Raw genomic sequence first — 14,564 nt, forward strand, 5'->3', positions numbered from 1 at the left:
TGAGGGTCATGAGGATCATCTGAACCATGATAACACTGGTGATACTTTTCTGCATCCTACCACAATTCCGTGGACAGAATCCTGCTGAGTGGTCGTGGTCTGAAGCTACCATCCATCACACTAATGTTCTAGGATCATATCCCAAGGGTCGCCACCTGAACCTAGAGCCTATAGTGCTGCATGACTCTGAGATATATCGCCCAAGTGAGTGGGGATGGGATCAGAAGGACTGGACTAGAACCCTAACTGGAACAATTGGTGAGTCGATTGTGGTAGCGTGCAGAAAAGTGGAAGGATCTCTCTATGAGAAAGCCACCTCCATTGCAGGTGCCGGAAATTTTTTAGAACCAGATGGAAAAAACTATTTGCACATCCCTACAACAGAACTGTGTCCTACGACTAAGTGGGAGTGTACCAAACAAATTCCCCTCACTCTGTGCTGCCAGCAGGAGTACGTTGGTAACTACACTTTAGGGCCCAGAACCAACAATGCAATTACAAAGGATTGTAGAAATTAATCAACTGACTGCTGGCATAATTTTACTTTAGCCAAACCAACTTATGTGACACGCCGTTGGCAAAATAACTTGACAAATCCATAAAGTTTAAAAGGCCTGGTTTACAAATTTAAGATAAATGCTATAACAAAGTCCACATTGAGTACAGTAGTCACACCCCAGTGGGTAGAAAGGACTGAGAGCACCCTTAGTCAACTTGATACTGAATGGCCTTGGTCCCAGGCTTTTGTTCATTTTTCCAGATCCATGGGAAATGTGAGGGATTTAAACCTATCAACTGTCATTATGCATGAAAATCAGATATACACTAGGCAGGAATGGGAAAACCAAAAAACCTGGCAGCTTCAAGGGATAGTGGGGAAAAAAATTAGTATAGGATCCAAATGATTAATGGAACTATCCATAGTAACGCAACCTCAATCGGTGTTTTGACAGATCAAACAAATAAGCATGAAAAGGTTTGTACGCACCCAAGCTTACAGGATTGTTGGCACAATTTTACATTGGCACAAACCATAGAAGAGGTTTGTCTTTGGTCCAAAAAATTTTAAGTTTATAGTAAATGCTATAGCCCAACTCCACCACCACCACTCCAGCCCAACCACCACTTATGCTTAGCCCAAGAATTTTTGAAAATGGACCAGATATAATTAGGAAAACAGGACAACAACAAATACTGTTCAATCCGGCATGGTCTCTTAAACAAGTCAAATTGCTGATGCAAAGTAATGTCTCAGAAATTCAGCCGGCCTGTTCGCCTTTTTTGCAAACTTCCTTTGAGGGTTGGATGACCTGGTTGCAAAAGCGGAACTCTTTTAAAAGACGGACGCTAAGAGACATAACCGGTGTTGTGGGAACAGGATTGGGAATTCTAAAGAGTATTGATTCAGAAGTATTAATGAATAAAATTGGCTGCTACAACTAGAGATTTGACCAAATTAAAACAACCACTGCAGTCATTGGCTTCAGGAACACACCAGTGGCTGCTATCAAACATTTTGCCAAATTGGGAAAAGGTAAATGTAAATGACCACAAATTGGTAAATGATGCACTCGGTGCTACACAAAACAACATTTCTTTGGCTCTCAGCTGTATCCAGGCACAATTGTGGATGCAGTCAGTTGCTGCCTCAATGATAAGAGAAGGTGAAGAAGGCACTTTTCCTACTGAAATTGGGAAAATAATTTGGGACAATGCCACTGATTTTGAAAGAGAATTCCAATCCTGGTGGAACCTGGTGAATTTTACTTACAATCCCATTACAAACACAGCCATGGCTTTTGTGTTAACCATACATAATGCCTCAGTGCGTTTGATATTTCCTATGATTGCATTAGGGCTGAATGATGATGGAGCTGTTCTCTATCCTTATGAGCATTGGGAATGGGCCCGTCAAATTGGTGAGAAATAGCAAACTATTAATTTGGAACCTTGTATTGCCTGAGAACAACAAGGGCTCATCTGTGAAAGCAATGCAATCACAGCTCAAGACATTTGTTTAGACACAGAGCAAAATATCTGTCATTTTGAAATTCATCCTAATGAGACTTCTGAAACAGTCCTTGTATATATAGGCAACAGGTGTGCATGCTTCAGAACTGCTTGTGATTTGGTATTCATAGAAAATGTTGTAGTAGATACCAAAAATCATACAAATTTTTGTGCTTGTAACTTTACCAAGATTACAGGATGTGATTTCTTTTATGAAGCTCCAGTTACCTCTCACTACCTATTGCAATCCAACTACACACTGATTCACAAACTGATGCCTATGCCTATTGGGATGGATCTCACTTTGGTAAGACAACTGCTGCTCCATCGAGACTTAGTGGAAATCCTTGAGAAGATTGAGAAAAACGCACAGAAAGCCCTGGTGACTGTTCATCACAATGTGAGACAGATACCCCGTGTCATGGAAAGGGTGGAGAAAGATGCCGAGCACAGGTGGTGGGATACTCTTTTAGGTGGTCTCCTACTGCCACGGGTGTCCTGAGCAGTCTGTGTCATCCCATTGTTATCCTTTTGATACCAATTCTGCTTGGTTTTATTTTATCAGCAGTCCCATTCGTTATGAATTGGAGCATGAAACAGCTGACAAGATTGACGTCTATAGTTAATGCACACAACTTGGCTGATGTCCCATGCACTGTGGACATCCCCAAGCCTTTGACACAAGGCAATTATGAATGAAGCATATGTGTTTTGGAATAATCCTAATTTCCATTTATGATTTTGTGGGAATTACTTTCCATTTTTAGTAAATTGTTTTAGAAAATCATTTTTTAAAGTTAATGCTTGTATTATCATTTGTTTATTGCATTTGCTTTTGATTATTTGTAACTTGTTTTAACCATTTGAAAATTGTTATAAAAGTAATATTGTTTAATTAATCAACCATTTGTGAAAATTGTTATGATAAGCAATATTAATTATGCTTGTTTATTTTTTCCCTTTTCCACTTCCATTTCCTATCCTTTCTTTTCCTTCTCTCTCTCTCTTTTTCCTCTCTTTCTGTTGTCCCTATTTTTCCGGGTTATACTACCAACGTACGGCGAGTTCTGCAGACCCATCAGCGACACTCCAGAGTTCTGCTGATGAAGATCCCTCAAGACAATCGTGAGTCACGGGGTCGTGTGAGAGTCTGTCCGAATTTCCCCTCATCTCCCTCACGATTGTCATTGGGGGACCACTGAAGAGAAGACCCCCCCTGTCTTAAATCTCTGGCTCCAAGGGAGAAAGTCATGTGCCTGAGACCTGAGAGCGTTGCCAAGCCATTGTTTGCACAGGTGTTGTTTGCTGTGTGCTACACTGAGCCCAATGAGAAGAAGAAGGAAGCACCGTGCCCTTTGTGCAACAACAGCCTTGGGAGCTGTCCCACCTCTCGGCCTGGCTGGACTTCTCCTGAGTTCTGGGTGGTCCCCACACAGAAGACCCTCACCTGTTTTACAACCACCGTGACAGACAGACTGAGATGTAAGGAGCCTCTCCATCAAGGAGTGAGACACGAAACCCCCATGTGAAAAGGCCCCTCTGCTCCTTCCAAGGACTGGGACTGAAACCCCCAGCCCGGGGCAGCTGTGTGGGGGAGGCAAGCTGACCAAAGCGAGATGTTTGCCTGCAGGTTGTGACCGCTGGACCAAGAACACAATGGCTCTCGTTTACTGCTGAGAACATGGACTACCTGCTACATCTATTCCTTATTGTATCTGTTTCCCCCTCCTCGCAATTTCCAATAGAGTTATCATCATAAAAACCTCTGAGTTAGCCAGAGACTTGGAGATCTCCCTGACATAACAGGCGGATCCTTGACTGGACTGGACCAAAGGACTTCGTCTCTACGTTTGGTAGCTCTATCCCCCTCTCTCTCTCTCTCTCTCTTTTGTCTCTCTCTTCCTTCCTCTATCTTTTTCTCTCCCTTAATCCTTCTATCGCATTTTGCTGGGGACATTCAATAAAGGTGCATTTCTTTCGATTATCATTGCAAACCCCCTTGTACCGTGTTGGTTCTTTTTGCACCCTGAGATCAAATCCACGAACCATCACGAAACCCGTCCGTGAGGACGGATCGTGACAGCCCCCGAGGACCCCTCCCCAAATTCCCCCCCAAAGCCCCCACAGCACCCCCAGACCCCGCTAAAACCCCCTCAAGTTGCCCCAACACCCTCCCCAAATCTCCCCCAAATGTCCTCAAGACCCCTCCCCAAATTCCCCTTACGACTCCTCCAGGACCCCTCACCTGTTCCTGCGCCTCCTCAGCAGCTCCCGGAGCCCCCCGTCCTCTCCCAGAGCCTCCCCCGCTCTCTCCAGCGCCTCCCGCAGGACCCGCCCGAGCCCGGGGCGGCTCCCGGGGGTCCCTGAGGGGGTCCCGGGGGGCGGTGGGGGGGAGGGGGCGCCCGCTCCATGCCCGGGGCCGGGGTCAGGGGGCGCCGGTTCGGGCTCGGCTCTGATTGGCTGGAGCGGCGCGGGGAGGGCAGAAGTGGATCAGGGGAGACGCCCGGTGATTGGTTGGTTTCATAGAGGGCACGGTGATTGACAGGAGAGGGGCGGGGAGGCGGGCTTTGACGAAGGGAGGCGCGCGGTGATTGGTTGGTTCGGCTCCAGAGAGGCGGCAGTAGCTGAGGGGATACCTGCCGTGATTGGTTGGTCCGGCGCGTGTGGAGGCGGGCTTGTCTGAGGGGAGGCGTGCAGTTATTGGTTGGATCGGCGCACGGGGAGGCCGCTCTTCCTGAGGGGAGACCCGCGGTGATTGGATGGTTTGGGGCGGAGCGCGCCGCTATTGGCTGGGAAAAGTCCGGGATTATTAAGGGAACATTCCCAGTTTTTTGGAGATAAACTCTCAGATTTTTATGGAAAAATTCCCATATTTTTGCAGGAGAAACATTCCCGGAACTTTTGACTCCACATGACCCCAAATAACTCAAATAACCCCAAAACACTCGAAATAAACCCCAAATAACCCCAAAAAACCCAAACAATACCCAAAAGTCCCCCAGATAACCCCAAACAAATCCAAATAACCACAAAAAACCAAAAAAAACCCTAAATTAAACCCATAAAACCCCAAATTATTTCAATTACACCTAAAAAATGCCATATACACCTAAAAAATGCCAAGATAAACCCAAAGAACCTCAAACAATTCCAAATAAACCCAAATAAGCCCAAACTAACCCAAATACTTCCAAATAACCCCAAATAAACAGAAATGAACCAAGTAAAACCGAAGATAAAGCCCAAATAATCCATAAATAACCCCAAATAAACCCCAAACAATCACTAAATAAACCCAAAGAAACCCCAAGTAACCCCAGTTCCTCCTGTTCCCACCCCGAAACAGATCCCGACCAATCAGAACGCGCGGCAGTGATGACGATCCACTTGCTGGGCAGAAACTAAGAGCACTGGCCTCGCTCAGCCATTTTCAGCCAATCAGCGCCCGGGCCGACTCTGACTCATCAGGTGCCAGGCACAGACCAAGGCCTCTCACTGCGGTAAACACTCACAGACCGCGCGGGGTAATTTCCAGCCAATCAGAGCGTGTCTCGCTGATGACTCATCAGTTGCCAGGAGCGCAATTTGGGGAGGCGGGGAAGGTGACCCTGGGGATGGGCTGGGGACCCCAAATTAATCCAAAACGGGGTTGCGACCCCAAAACCGAGCAGGAGGGGCCTGGAGCCCCCAAAACCATACACGCGGGAGGGGACAGGGGGAAGGATTGGAAAGGGGAGGGAGAGTGGGGAAGGGAGGGGGGTGGGACCCCAAAATTGAGCTGGGAGGGAAATGGGACATCCAAATTAAGCTGGGAGGGGTATGGGATCCCAAAACTGAGCTGGGAGGGGGGTGGGACCCCCAAACCGGATGAAGCCAATTTTGTTCCTGGAATATGAAAAGTAGTTTATGGATATGCATGAGGGTCTATGAATATGCAACAGGCTGATGTCATGGGAGACAAGGACCATCGAGCAAAGGTTGTTATGTCCACCAAGACCCCCCAATTATTTTCAGGTACACCCCTTATATTAATCTGGTTTTAATTCCATCAGCCTGTTGCATATTCATAGACCCTCATGCATATTGATAAACTCATTTACATATTTCAGGAACTATTTTTCATGGCCCGTCCTTGGGGGTGTCTCCTCATTTCAGGAGCCTCCACTGAAATGGAAAATGTAATCTTCCTCCCTTTGAAAAAATTATTATTATTATTATTACTATTATTATTATTATTATTATTATTATTATCATCATCATCATCATCATCATCATCATCATCAATAAGAATAAACAACTATAAAAATTATAATTAAGTTTGAAATTAAGAGGCTCTCAGGCAAAGATATGGGAGCAAAAATAACAGTTCTTTATTAGGAAAAATTAAAAATACAAATGCAGTAGTACAAACAAAAAAAAAAGATGTGACAGAGTCAGAATCCTCTGGGAATCCAGTAGAGAATGAGGCTGATCCTTTGGAATCCAGTGAGAAAAGGGCTGATCCTCTGGGAATCCATTTCTTACCCCCCAAAGACAGGGCAAAGGCAGGGCCATGGAGTTTTTATAGGGTATCCCAAGGGTGGAGTTGGGGTTTGGGTCAGGGGAGGAGTTCTCAGCAACACAAGAAGGGTGAGATCAAATTCCTGCCTCTTATCAACAGCAGCACTCCACACAGAACGAGTCCCCAAATCCTAAATTCCTTCTAAAACAACTGAGAAATTGTGGAACTGCAGATATATTCGATCAATTTCCTTCATTTAACCCAGTTTGGGGTGTTTTTAAAGGATGAAGGTGAAGCAGAGGAAAATTAAGGCCAAACCAAAAGGAGAAGCAGCCAGGAGTGTTCCCAACATGGATCACAGGGAATGTGATGACACCAGGCAGGGGGGGCCAGCTATCTCTAGGGGGAGCTCAGGCAGCCTGGGGGCATCCTCAGGTGACCCAAGAGACCCAAATTTGGGAGAAAACCCCAGCATTTGGAGGTTCCAGGTGTTCTGGAAGGTTCCAGGTGCTCCAGGTGAGCTCCCAGGCCCCATTCCAGCCCCCCCAGGTGTGTTTGCTACCTATCCCCAGATGTGTGAGTTACCTGTAACTGAAACACCAGACAGGCCATGGCCCTGTGACACTCCCAGGTGTTACCTGTCCCAGGTGTGTTTGCTCCCTGTCCCAGCTGTGTTCCCTGTCCAGGTGTGGCCTCACCTGCAGCTGGAAGGCCAGCTCAGCCGTGGCCCTGCGGGCGCTGACGGCTCCATCACACTCAGCCTGGGCCACCTGGAAGTCGCGCTGGGCTCGCGCCGTGGCCTCCTCGCTCAGCAGCTGCGCCGACACCTGCTCCTGCCGCGCCCGCGCCTCCTGTGGGGACAGCGGCACTGGGAGGGACTGGGAAGGACTGGGAGGGACTGGGAAGGACTGGGGAATGGGGTGCTGGGAGCACGGGGTGTACAGGGGGTGTTGGGGCACTTGGGGAATGGGGGGACTGGGAGAGACTGGGAGAGACTGGGAGGAACTGGAACGGGACTAGAAAGGCACTGTGAGCACTTGGGAGGGACTGGGGTACTGAGGGTACTGGGAGGAGCTGGACAAGAACTGGGAGGTGCTGGAGTGGGATTAGTGGGGTATTGGGAGAGTACTGGGGGTACTGGGGCAGTTTGGGGAATGGGGTACTGGGGACACTGGGAGGGACTGGGACAGACTGGAATGGGAAATGAACAGCACTGGGAGGGCACTGGGGAACGGGGTACTGGGACTGTCAGGGGTACTGGGAGCACTGGGATGAACTGGGACCCACAGGGAGAGCACTGGAGGGCACTGGGAATAGTGGGGGGTGACTGACAGGAAGGTGACCCAGCTGCCCCCAGGTGTGTCTCCAGGGGTGTCCCCAATGTCCCCAATGTCCCCGGTGTCACTCACGCGGATCCCGGCGTCGCGTTTGGCCTCGGCCTCTCCCACGCGGGCGTCGCGCTGCACCTGCGCCGTGCGGCCCTTCCCGAGGGAGCGCAGGTAATCCTGCACGGGGACACACCTGTCACACCCGTGTCACCTCCCTGTCACACCTGTGTCACACCTGTGTCTCTTCCCTGTCACACCTGAGTCCCCATCTGTGTCACCCCTGCACCTGCGCTGTGCTGCCCTTCTCAAGGGAGTGCAGGTAACCCTGCACAGAGACACACCTGTCACACCTGTGCCACCTCCCTGTCACACCTGTGTCACACCTGTGTCCCCTCCCTATCACCTATGTCACACCCCTGTCACCTCCCTGTCACACCTGTTTCACACCTGTGTCACCCCATCCCCCCAGATGTATCCCAGGTGTGTATTAGCCTCCCCCAGCTGTACCCAGGTGTATCCCAGGTGTCCCCATCTTGTCCCTGGGCATCTCCAAGTGTGTCCCAGGTGTGTCCTGAGTGTCTCAGTTATGTCCCAGGTGTGCCCCAGGTGTGCCCAGGTATCTCCAGTTGCCCCCTCGGGTGTGTCCCAGCTCTCCCCAGCTGCTCCCAGGTGTATCCAAGGTGTATCCTGGCTGTCCCCAGGTATGCCAGGTGTCCCCAGATGTGTCCCCAGCTGTCCCCAGCCATGCCCAGGTGCATCACCTGCTCGTCGTGCACGTCCTTGAGGGTGTAGCTGACCACGGAGATGCCCATGTTCACCAGGTCAGAGGAGGCCACGCGGAAAACCTGATCCGAGAACTTCTGCCGGTCCTTGTAGATCTCCTGGGCGGGGCCGGGGTGGGGCTTAGCAGGGCGGGGCTCAAATGGGGGTGGGGCTTGGCTGGGCAGGGCCCAAGAGTGGGGGTTAAGTTGGGCAGGGCTCAGTGCTAAAAGGGGCAAGGCTTTGTAGGGTGGGGCTCAAATTAGGCAGGGCTCAACAGAGCAGGGCTGAAAGGGGTGGAGCTTAGGGGGGTGGGGCTCAAGTAGGTGGGGCTTAGCAGGGTGGGGCTCAAATAGGGTGGGACATTGCAGGGCAGGGGTGAAGCTTAGTGGGCCCGGGCTTAGCGGGGGGGGGGACAAGGGGGTGGAGTTTAAATTGGGCCAGGCTTATTGGGGTGGGGCTTAGCAGAGAAAAGGCACAGGGATGGTGGGCGGGGCATGGTTTAGCCAGGGGGCGTGGCTTGAGACAATGGGTGGTGCCAGGCAGGGGAAGTGCTATCTGGGGGTGTGGCTTTGATCTCAGGGGCGTGGTTTGGTTCTGTGGGTGTGGCTTAAGCAGAAAGAGATCAGGTTTAAGGTGGGATGTGGCTTGAGCAAAGTGGGTGTGATCTAAATTGAGGGGTGGGGTCACGATTAAGGCAGGGACATGACTTGATGCAGGGGCATGGCTGGAGTCATGGGGTGGAGTCTGGTGGGTGTGGCTTTGAGACAGGGTGGGGCTTATACTGGGGCAGGATCAAGAAGGGAGGCAGGGCTTAGGGTAGGGGTGGGGCAGGAGTGGGCATGGCTTTAGAGGGAAGGAGGATCTTGTGCTGGTGGGCAGGGCTTTAGCAAAAGGGTGACATATTGTGGGTGTGGCTTTACAGGGGGTATGGCCTCCTCCAGGGGTGGGGGCTTTCAAGGGGTGGAGCTTATGGGTCAAATGGGGGGAAATCTCTTAAAGAGCCACATCCCAGCCCAAGGGGAGATGGCAACTTCCCCCTGAGGGGGTGAGTCAATCCAGGTTGGCACAATGGGGGCGTGGCTTCTGAGATCTGGGATTTCTTAAAGGGGCCACGGCCCATCCCAAACGGGGGGCATTGGTTGGATCCCAAATGGGTGTGTCTGTCCTGGGAGGGGCGTGGCTTCCCCGAAGAGGGCGTGGCTTCCCCCAGCCCCACCTCCACAGTCACGTGGGCCATGATGGCGCGCTGGTGGCCCTCCAGCGTCTCCAGGGCGATCTGGCCGATCTCGCTCTCCGACTTGCCCAGGAACATCTGGCAGGCAGCTGCCAGCATCTCCTTGTTCTGCCCCTGGATCTTCACCTGTGGGGGAGCTGGGATCACCTGGGGACCCCCCTAGCCACCCCTGGGACCCCCCCAAAATTGGCATGGCCCCTTTCAGGGGTAGGTGTGGCATTGCTTTTTGAAGTTTGATTGATAGGGTGTGGATCACCAGGGTAGCGCCCTTTGTAGAGTATAATCCATTTGGAGAGGATTTAGGGGTCCACACCAATCCCAGCCCATTTCTGGGGAGGTTTTACCCCTCTTAAAGGGGTCCCCACCACCAAAAACTCCTTTTAAGGGAGGTCAAGACCCTCCAGTGGGATTTTGGTGTCCCCACCACCCAGAAACACTTTAAGGACTGGACCTTGACCCCTTTAAGAAGGGTTTAGGAAGGCTGCCCCATCACAAACCTTTTTTATTATTCACGGTTTTGATAAAGGCTTTAAAGGGAGTTTAAATGATTTTTAAGGTTTTTTGAAAGGATTTTTAAAGGGTTTTTCCTCCTCTTAAGGAATTTTTGGGTCCCCACCACTCCAAGCCTCTTTTAAGGAGGATTCCCCCTCCAATCCCAGGGGTTTGGGGATCCCCAAAACTTCGAGCTCCTTTCAAGGGAATCCTCACCCCTAAATGCCCTTTTTGGGAGCCTTTTTAAACCCTGCAAGTGTTTCCGGTGGGCCCCACCACTCCAAACCCCCTTTAAAGGGCTCCTTCCTCCCCTGATTTGTTTTGCGCTTCCCGCTACCATCGCCGCTTTAAGAATGCCCTTAGGTGGGCCCCACAACAACCTCACTTAAAAGGGCCATGCCACCCCGGCTGGTTCGGGCAGGGGAGCCCCGGGGGGGTTTTGGGGGGTCCCGGGGGGTAACTGGGGGTCCCGGAGGATTTTTGGGAGGTTCTAAGGAGATTTCGGAGTTTCAGAGTGTCGGTTTGGGGGTCTCGAGGGGGTTTTGGGGGTACCCGCGTGGGATATTTGGGGGTTCTGGGGGGATTTGGGGAGTCCCAGAGGGGAATTTTGAGGGTTCCCAAAGAGATTTTGGGGGTTCTGAGTGGATATTTGGGGGCTCTGAATGGGGTCGATGGGGTCCCAGGGGGGTGTTGGGGTCTGGGGAGGACTGCAGGTACCGAGGGGCATTTTGGGGATCCCGGGAAGGATTTTGGGGGATCATGAGTGTATTTTTGGGGATTCCGAGGGGGGATTTTGGGGTGTCCAGGAGGGGATTTCTGGGGTTTTGATGGGAGAATTTTTAGGGGGTTTTGGGGGTCAAGGAAGGGACTTTTGGGGGATTCTGAGGGAGGATTTTCGGGAGCCAAGGAGGGGATTTTGGGGGGATTTTTAGGATATTTTTGGCAGTCCAGGAGGGGATTTTTGGGGGCACAGAAAGCAATTCTGGGGGGATTTCTGGGGGGGTGTTTTCTGGGGGGGGGATGGGATTTTTGGGGGGGGGGTTGTGCTGTTTTGGGGGTCTAGGAGGGGATTTTGGGGGACTTTTGGGGATTCTTGGCAGTTCTGATGGGGGATTTTCTGGGGTCCATGAGGGCATTTTTGGGGTATTTTCGGGGTGGTTTTGGGTCGTTCCAGGGGTACCTGTGCGATGCCGGTGACGGAGATGGGCACCCCGTGGTGGGTGTAAACCTTCTCACTGCGCACGGGCAGCGTCAGCGTGTTCAGGGAGATCCTGGGGAGGCCGGGGAGATCACCCCAAATCTCTGGGGAACCCCCCCCACCCCGAACCCCCAAAACCCCCCCGGGCCCCTCCTCACCGCTGGATCTGCTGCAGGCACGGGATCACCAACACCCGGCCCCCGGCCACCATCACCGGGGGGCTGCGGCAGAAACCTGGGGGGCACCGAGAGCTGGGGGGGACCCTAAACCCCGAGGGGACCCCAAAACCCCGGGGGGACACGGGGACACCCTCAGGAATCCCCGGAACGGGTTTCGGGGGGGTCCCAGCAGGGGCTTGGAGGGGGTTGGGGTGGTCAGGGGGGACCTCAGGGGTTTTGAAGGGGGGAAATTGGGGGTAAAATCTGGGGTAAAATTTGGGGGGGAGACCCCAGGAGTCCCGGGGTGGGGCAGAATGGATGGGGGGGACCCTCGGGGAGGGGTCTGGGGGGTCCCAGGAGGGGTTTGGGGGCTTAGGAGGGGTCCGGTCCAATGAGTCCCAGGATGAATTTGGGGGTCCGGGGGGGGCGGGGGGTTCCCAGGAGTTTTGGGGATAATTCTGGGGGTTCCTTGGAGGTTTTTGGGGGTTCCCAGGAGATTTTGAGGGGAGAGATTCTGGGGCTTCCCGGGAGTTTTTGGGGAATTCCGGGGAATCCCAGGAGATAGAAGGGCGCTGGCGGGGGTCCTGGAAGGATTTTCGGGGGAATTCTGGGGGTTCCTGGGAGGTTTTGGGGCATTCTGGGGGTTCCCGGGAAATTCTGAGGGGATTTGGGGGTTCCCAGGAATTCTGAGGGTCACCAGGAGCCCCCGGGCCCCCCGAACTCACCCGACACCACCATGGCCTCGTTGGGGCCGCAGGTGAAGAACATCGCGGCGGGGAAGGGCCGCGGATCGATGGGAGCCGATGGAGATCGATGAGGATCAGTCGGGATCGATCGGAACCAATCGGGATCAATCGCGACCCGCGACCGCCGCCCCGATCCCGGCAGCCCCCGCGCTCGCCACTTCCGCATTAGCGCGGTGACGTCACCGAAAACGCGGTTTCCCATTGGCTGCCGCGCCAAGGGCGGGTAAGGGAAATCTGTTCTGCCTGGCAACCTGTCACGTCCCTGATTTCCCGGCGCTCCATTGGCTGCGCCCTGCTCAGATTTCCGTCTTTTCCATGGGAAAGGAACAATTTCAGTAAAGGATGAACCTGGGGGTGAGGGCAGTGACGGCGTCTGGGGAGCTCCAGACCATGGCCGGGTCGTGGTCATCTCATGGTCAGCTCAATGTCAGCTCATGGCCATAATTGTATCATGGTCATCTCACGGCCGCAATTGTGTCATGGTCAGAATCATCTCATGGTCATGGTCATGGTGATGGTCATTTGATCACAATCATCTCATGCTCATGGTCATCTCATGGTCAGGATCACGTTATGGTCATGGTCATGTTGTGGTCATTTCTTGGTCACAATTCCTCATGGCCATGGTCATCTCACAGTCATTGTTATGTCATGGTCATAGTCATGGTCATCTCATGGTCATCTCTTGGTCTCAATATCTCATGCTCATGGTCATGTCACAGTTGTAGTCGTGTCACCATCACAGTCATGGTGTCACCATGATGGTCATGGTCAATTCTTGATCATCATCATCTCATGCTCATAGTCAACTCACCATAATGCTCATATCATTCCTGATTACCATCATCTCATAGTCATGGTCACAGTCATGGTCATAGCTCTGTCAAATTAATATCATGGTTATGGTCATGGTCATCTCATGGTCATGGTCATCTCGTGGTCATAATCATCTCTTTATCACCATTATCTCATGGTTGTGGTCACCTGTGGCCACAATAATTTCATAGCCGTGGTTATATTGTGTTCATCTCCTAATCTCAAACATCTCATGCTCTCGGTTGTGTCATGATCATTGCATGGTCATCTCATGGTCTTGGTCATCTCCTGATCACCATCATCTCATGCTCACTGTCATCTCACTGTAATGGTCATCTCATGGTCACCGTGTGGTCATCTCAAGGTCATGGTTGTGTCATGGTCATTGCATGGTCAAGGTCATCTCATGGTCTTGATCACCCCATGGCCATCATTTAGTCATGATCATCTCATGGTCATCTCATGGTCATCTCATGGTCATTTCATGGTCACAATCACATCATTAAAGCAATGGTTGTGTCACAGTCATGGTTATTCCATGGTCATGGTCATCTCATTGTAATGATCATCTCATGATCATAATCATGTAATGGTTGTGGTCATCTCTCAATTGTCTCATGGCCTTGATCACCACATGGCCATGATGTGTTGTGGTCATTTCATGGTCTTTGGTCACAGTTATCACATGCTTACAGTCATGGTCATCTCACGGCCATGTCATGGTAATCTCATTGTTACCTCATGGTCAACTCATGGCCACAATCACATCATGGTCATCTTACATCTGTGGTTGTGTCATGGTCATGGTTATCTCTTGGTCAGCTCTTGAATCTTGTCATGATCTTGATCATTTCATGGTTGTGGTTGTATTATGGTGACAGTCATGGTGATCTCATGGCCTTGATCGCCACATGGCCATGGTTGCATTGTGGTCATGTCTTGGTCACTATAATCTCATGGTCACGGTGATCTCATGGTCACAGTTGTATCTCACTGTAGTGATCATCTTATGATCATGGTTGTGTCATGGTCACAGTCATCTCATGGCCATCTCAGGGTGATGGTCATTTCCTGATGACCATTTCCTGATGACCATCACCGTATTCTCATGGTTATCTCACTGTAATGGTCATCTCACAGTCATGTCATGACCATGATCACACATGGCCATGGTGTGTTCCGATCATCTCATGGTCATCTCTTGGTCACAATCATTTCCTGCTCATGGTCATCTCATTGTAATGGTCATCCCATGGTCCTGGTTGTGTCATGGTGATGGTCATGGTCATTGCATTGTCGTGGTCATTTTATGATCATCT

At 51.3% G+C, this 14,564-nt stretch overlaps 1 protein-coding gene and 1 pseudogene across 1 annotated transcript; one reads left to right on the plus strand and one right to left on the minus strand.

Annotated features, from left to right (window-relative positions):
* The window catches only part of LOC136570615 (zinc finger protein 850-like), a 194,458-nt pseudogene that overhangs the window by 160,376 nt on the left and 19,518 nt on the right, over nucleotides 1-14,564 (plus strand).
* Nucleotides 6,357-12,545, minus strand: LOC136570670 (flotillin-1-like). Its single transcript, XM_066571138.1, has 7 exons — nucleotides 12,409-12,545; nucleotides 11,684-11,759; nucleotides 11,508-11,598; nucleotides 9,818-9,961; nucleotides 8,601-8,720; nucleotides 7,921-8,016; nucleotides 6,357-7,362 (listed from the first exon to the last, which is right to left on the minus strand). Exons 1-7 carry the CDS (start codon nucleotides 12,449-12,451, stop codon nucleotides 7,093-7,095), a joined length of 840 nt encoding a protein of 279 aa, XP_066427235.1. The 5' UTR covers nucleotides 12,452-12,545; the 3' UTR covers nucleotides 6,357-7,092.

This window comes from Molothrus aeneus, unplaced genomic scaffold (assembly GCF_037042795.1).
Source record: "Molothrus aeneus isolate 106 unplaced genomic scaffold, BPBGC_Maene_1.0 scaffold_35, whole genome shotgun sequence".
NCBI lineage: Eukaryota > Metazoa > Chordata > Aves > Passeriformes > Icteridae > Molothrus > Molothrus aeneus.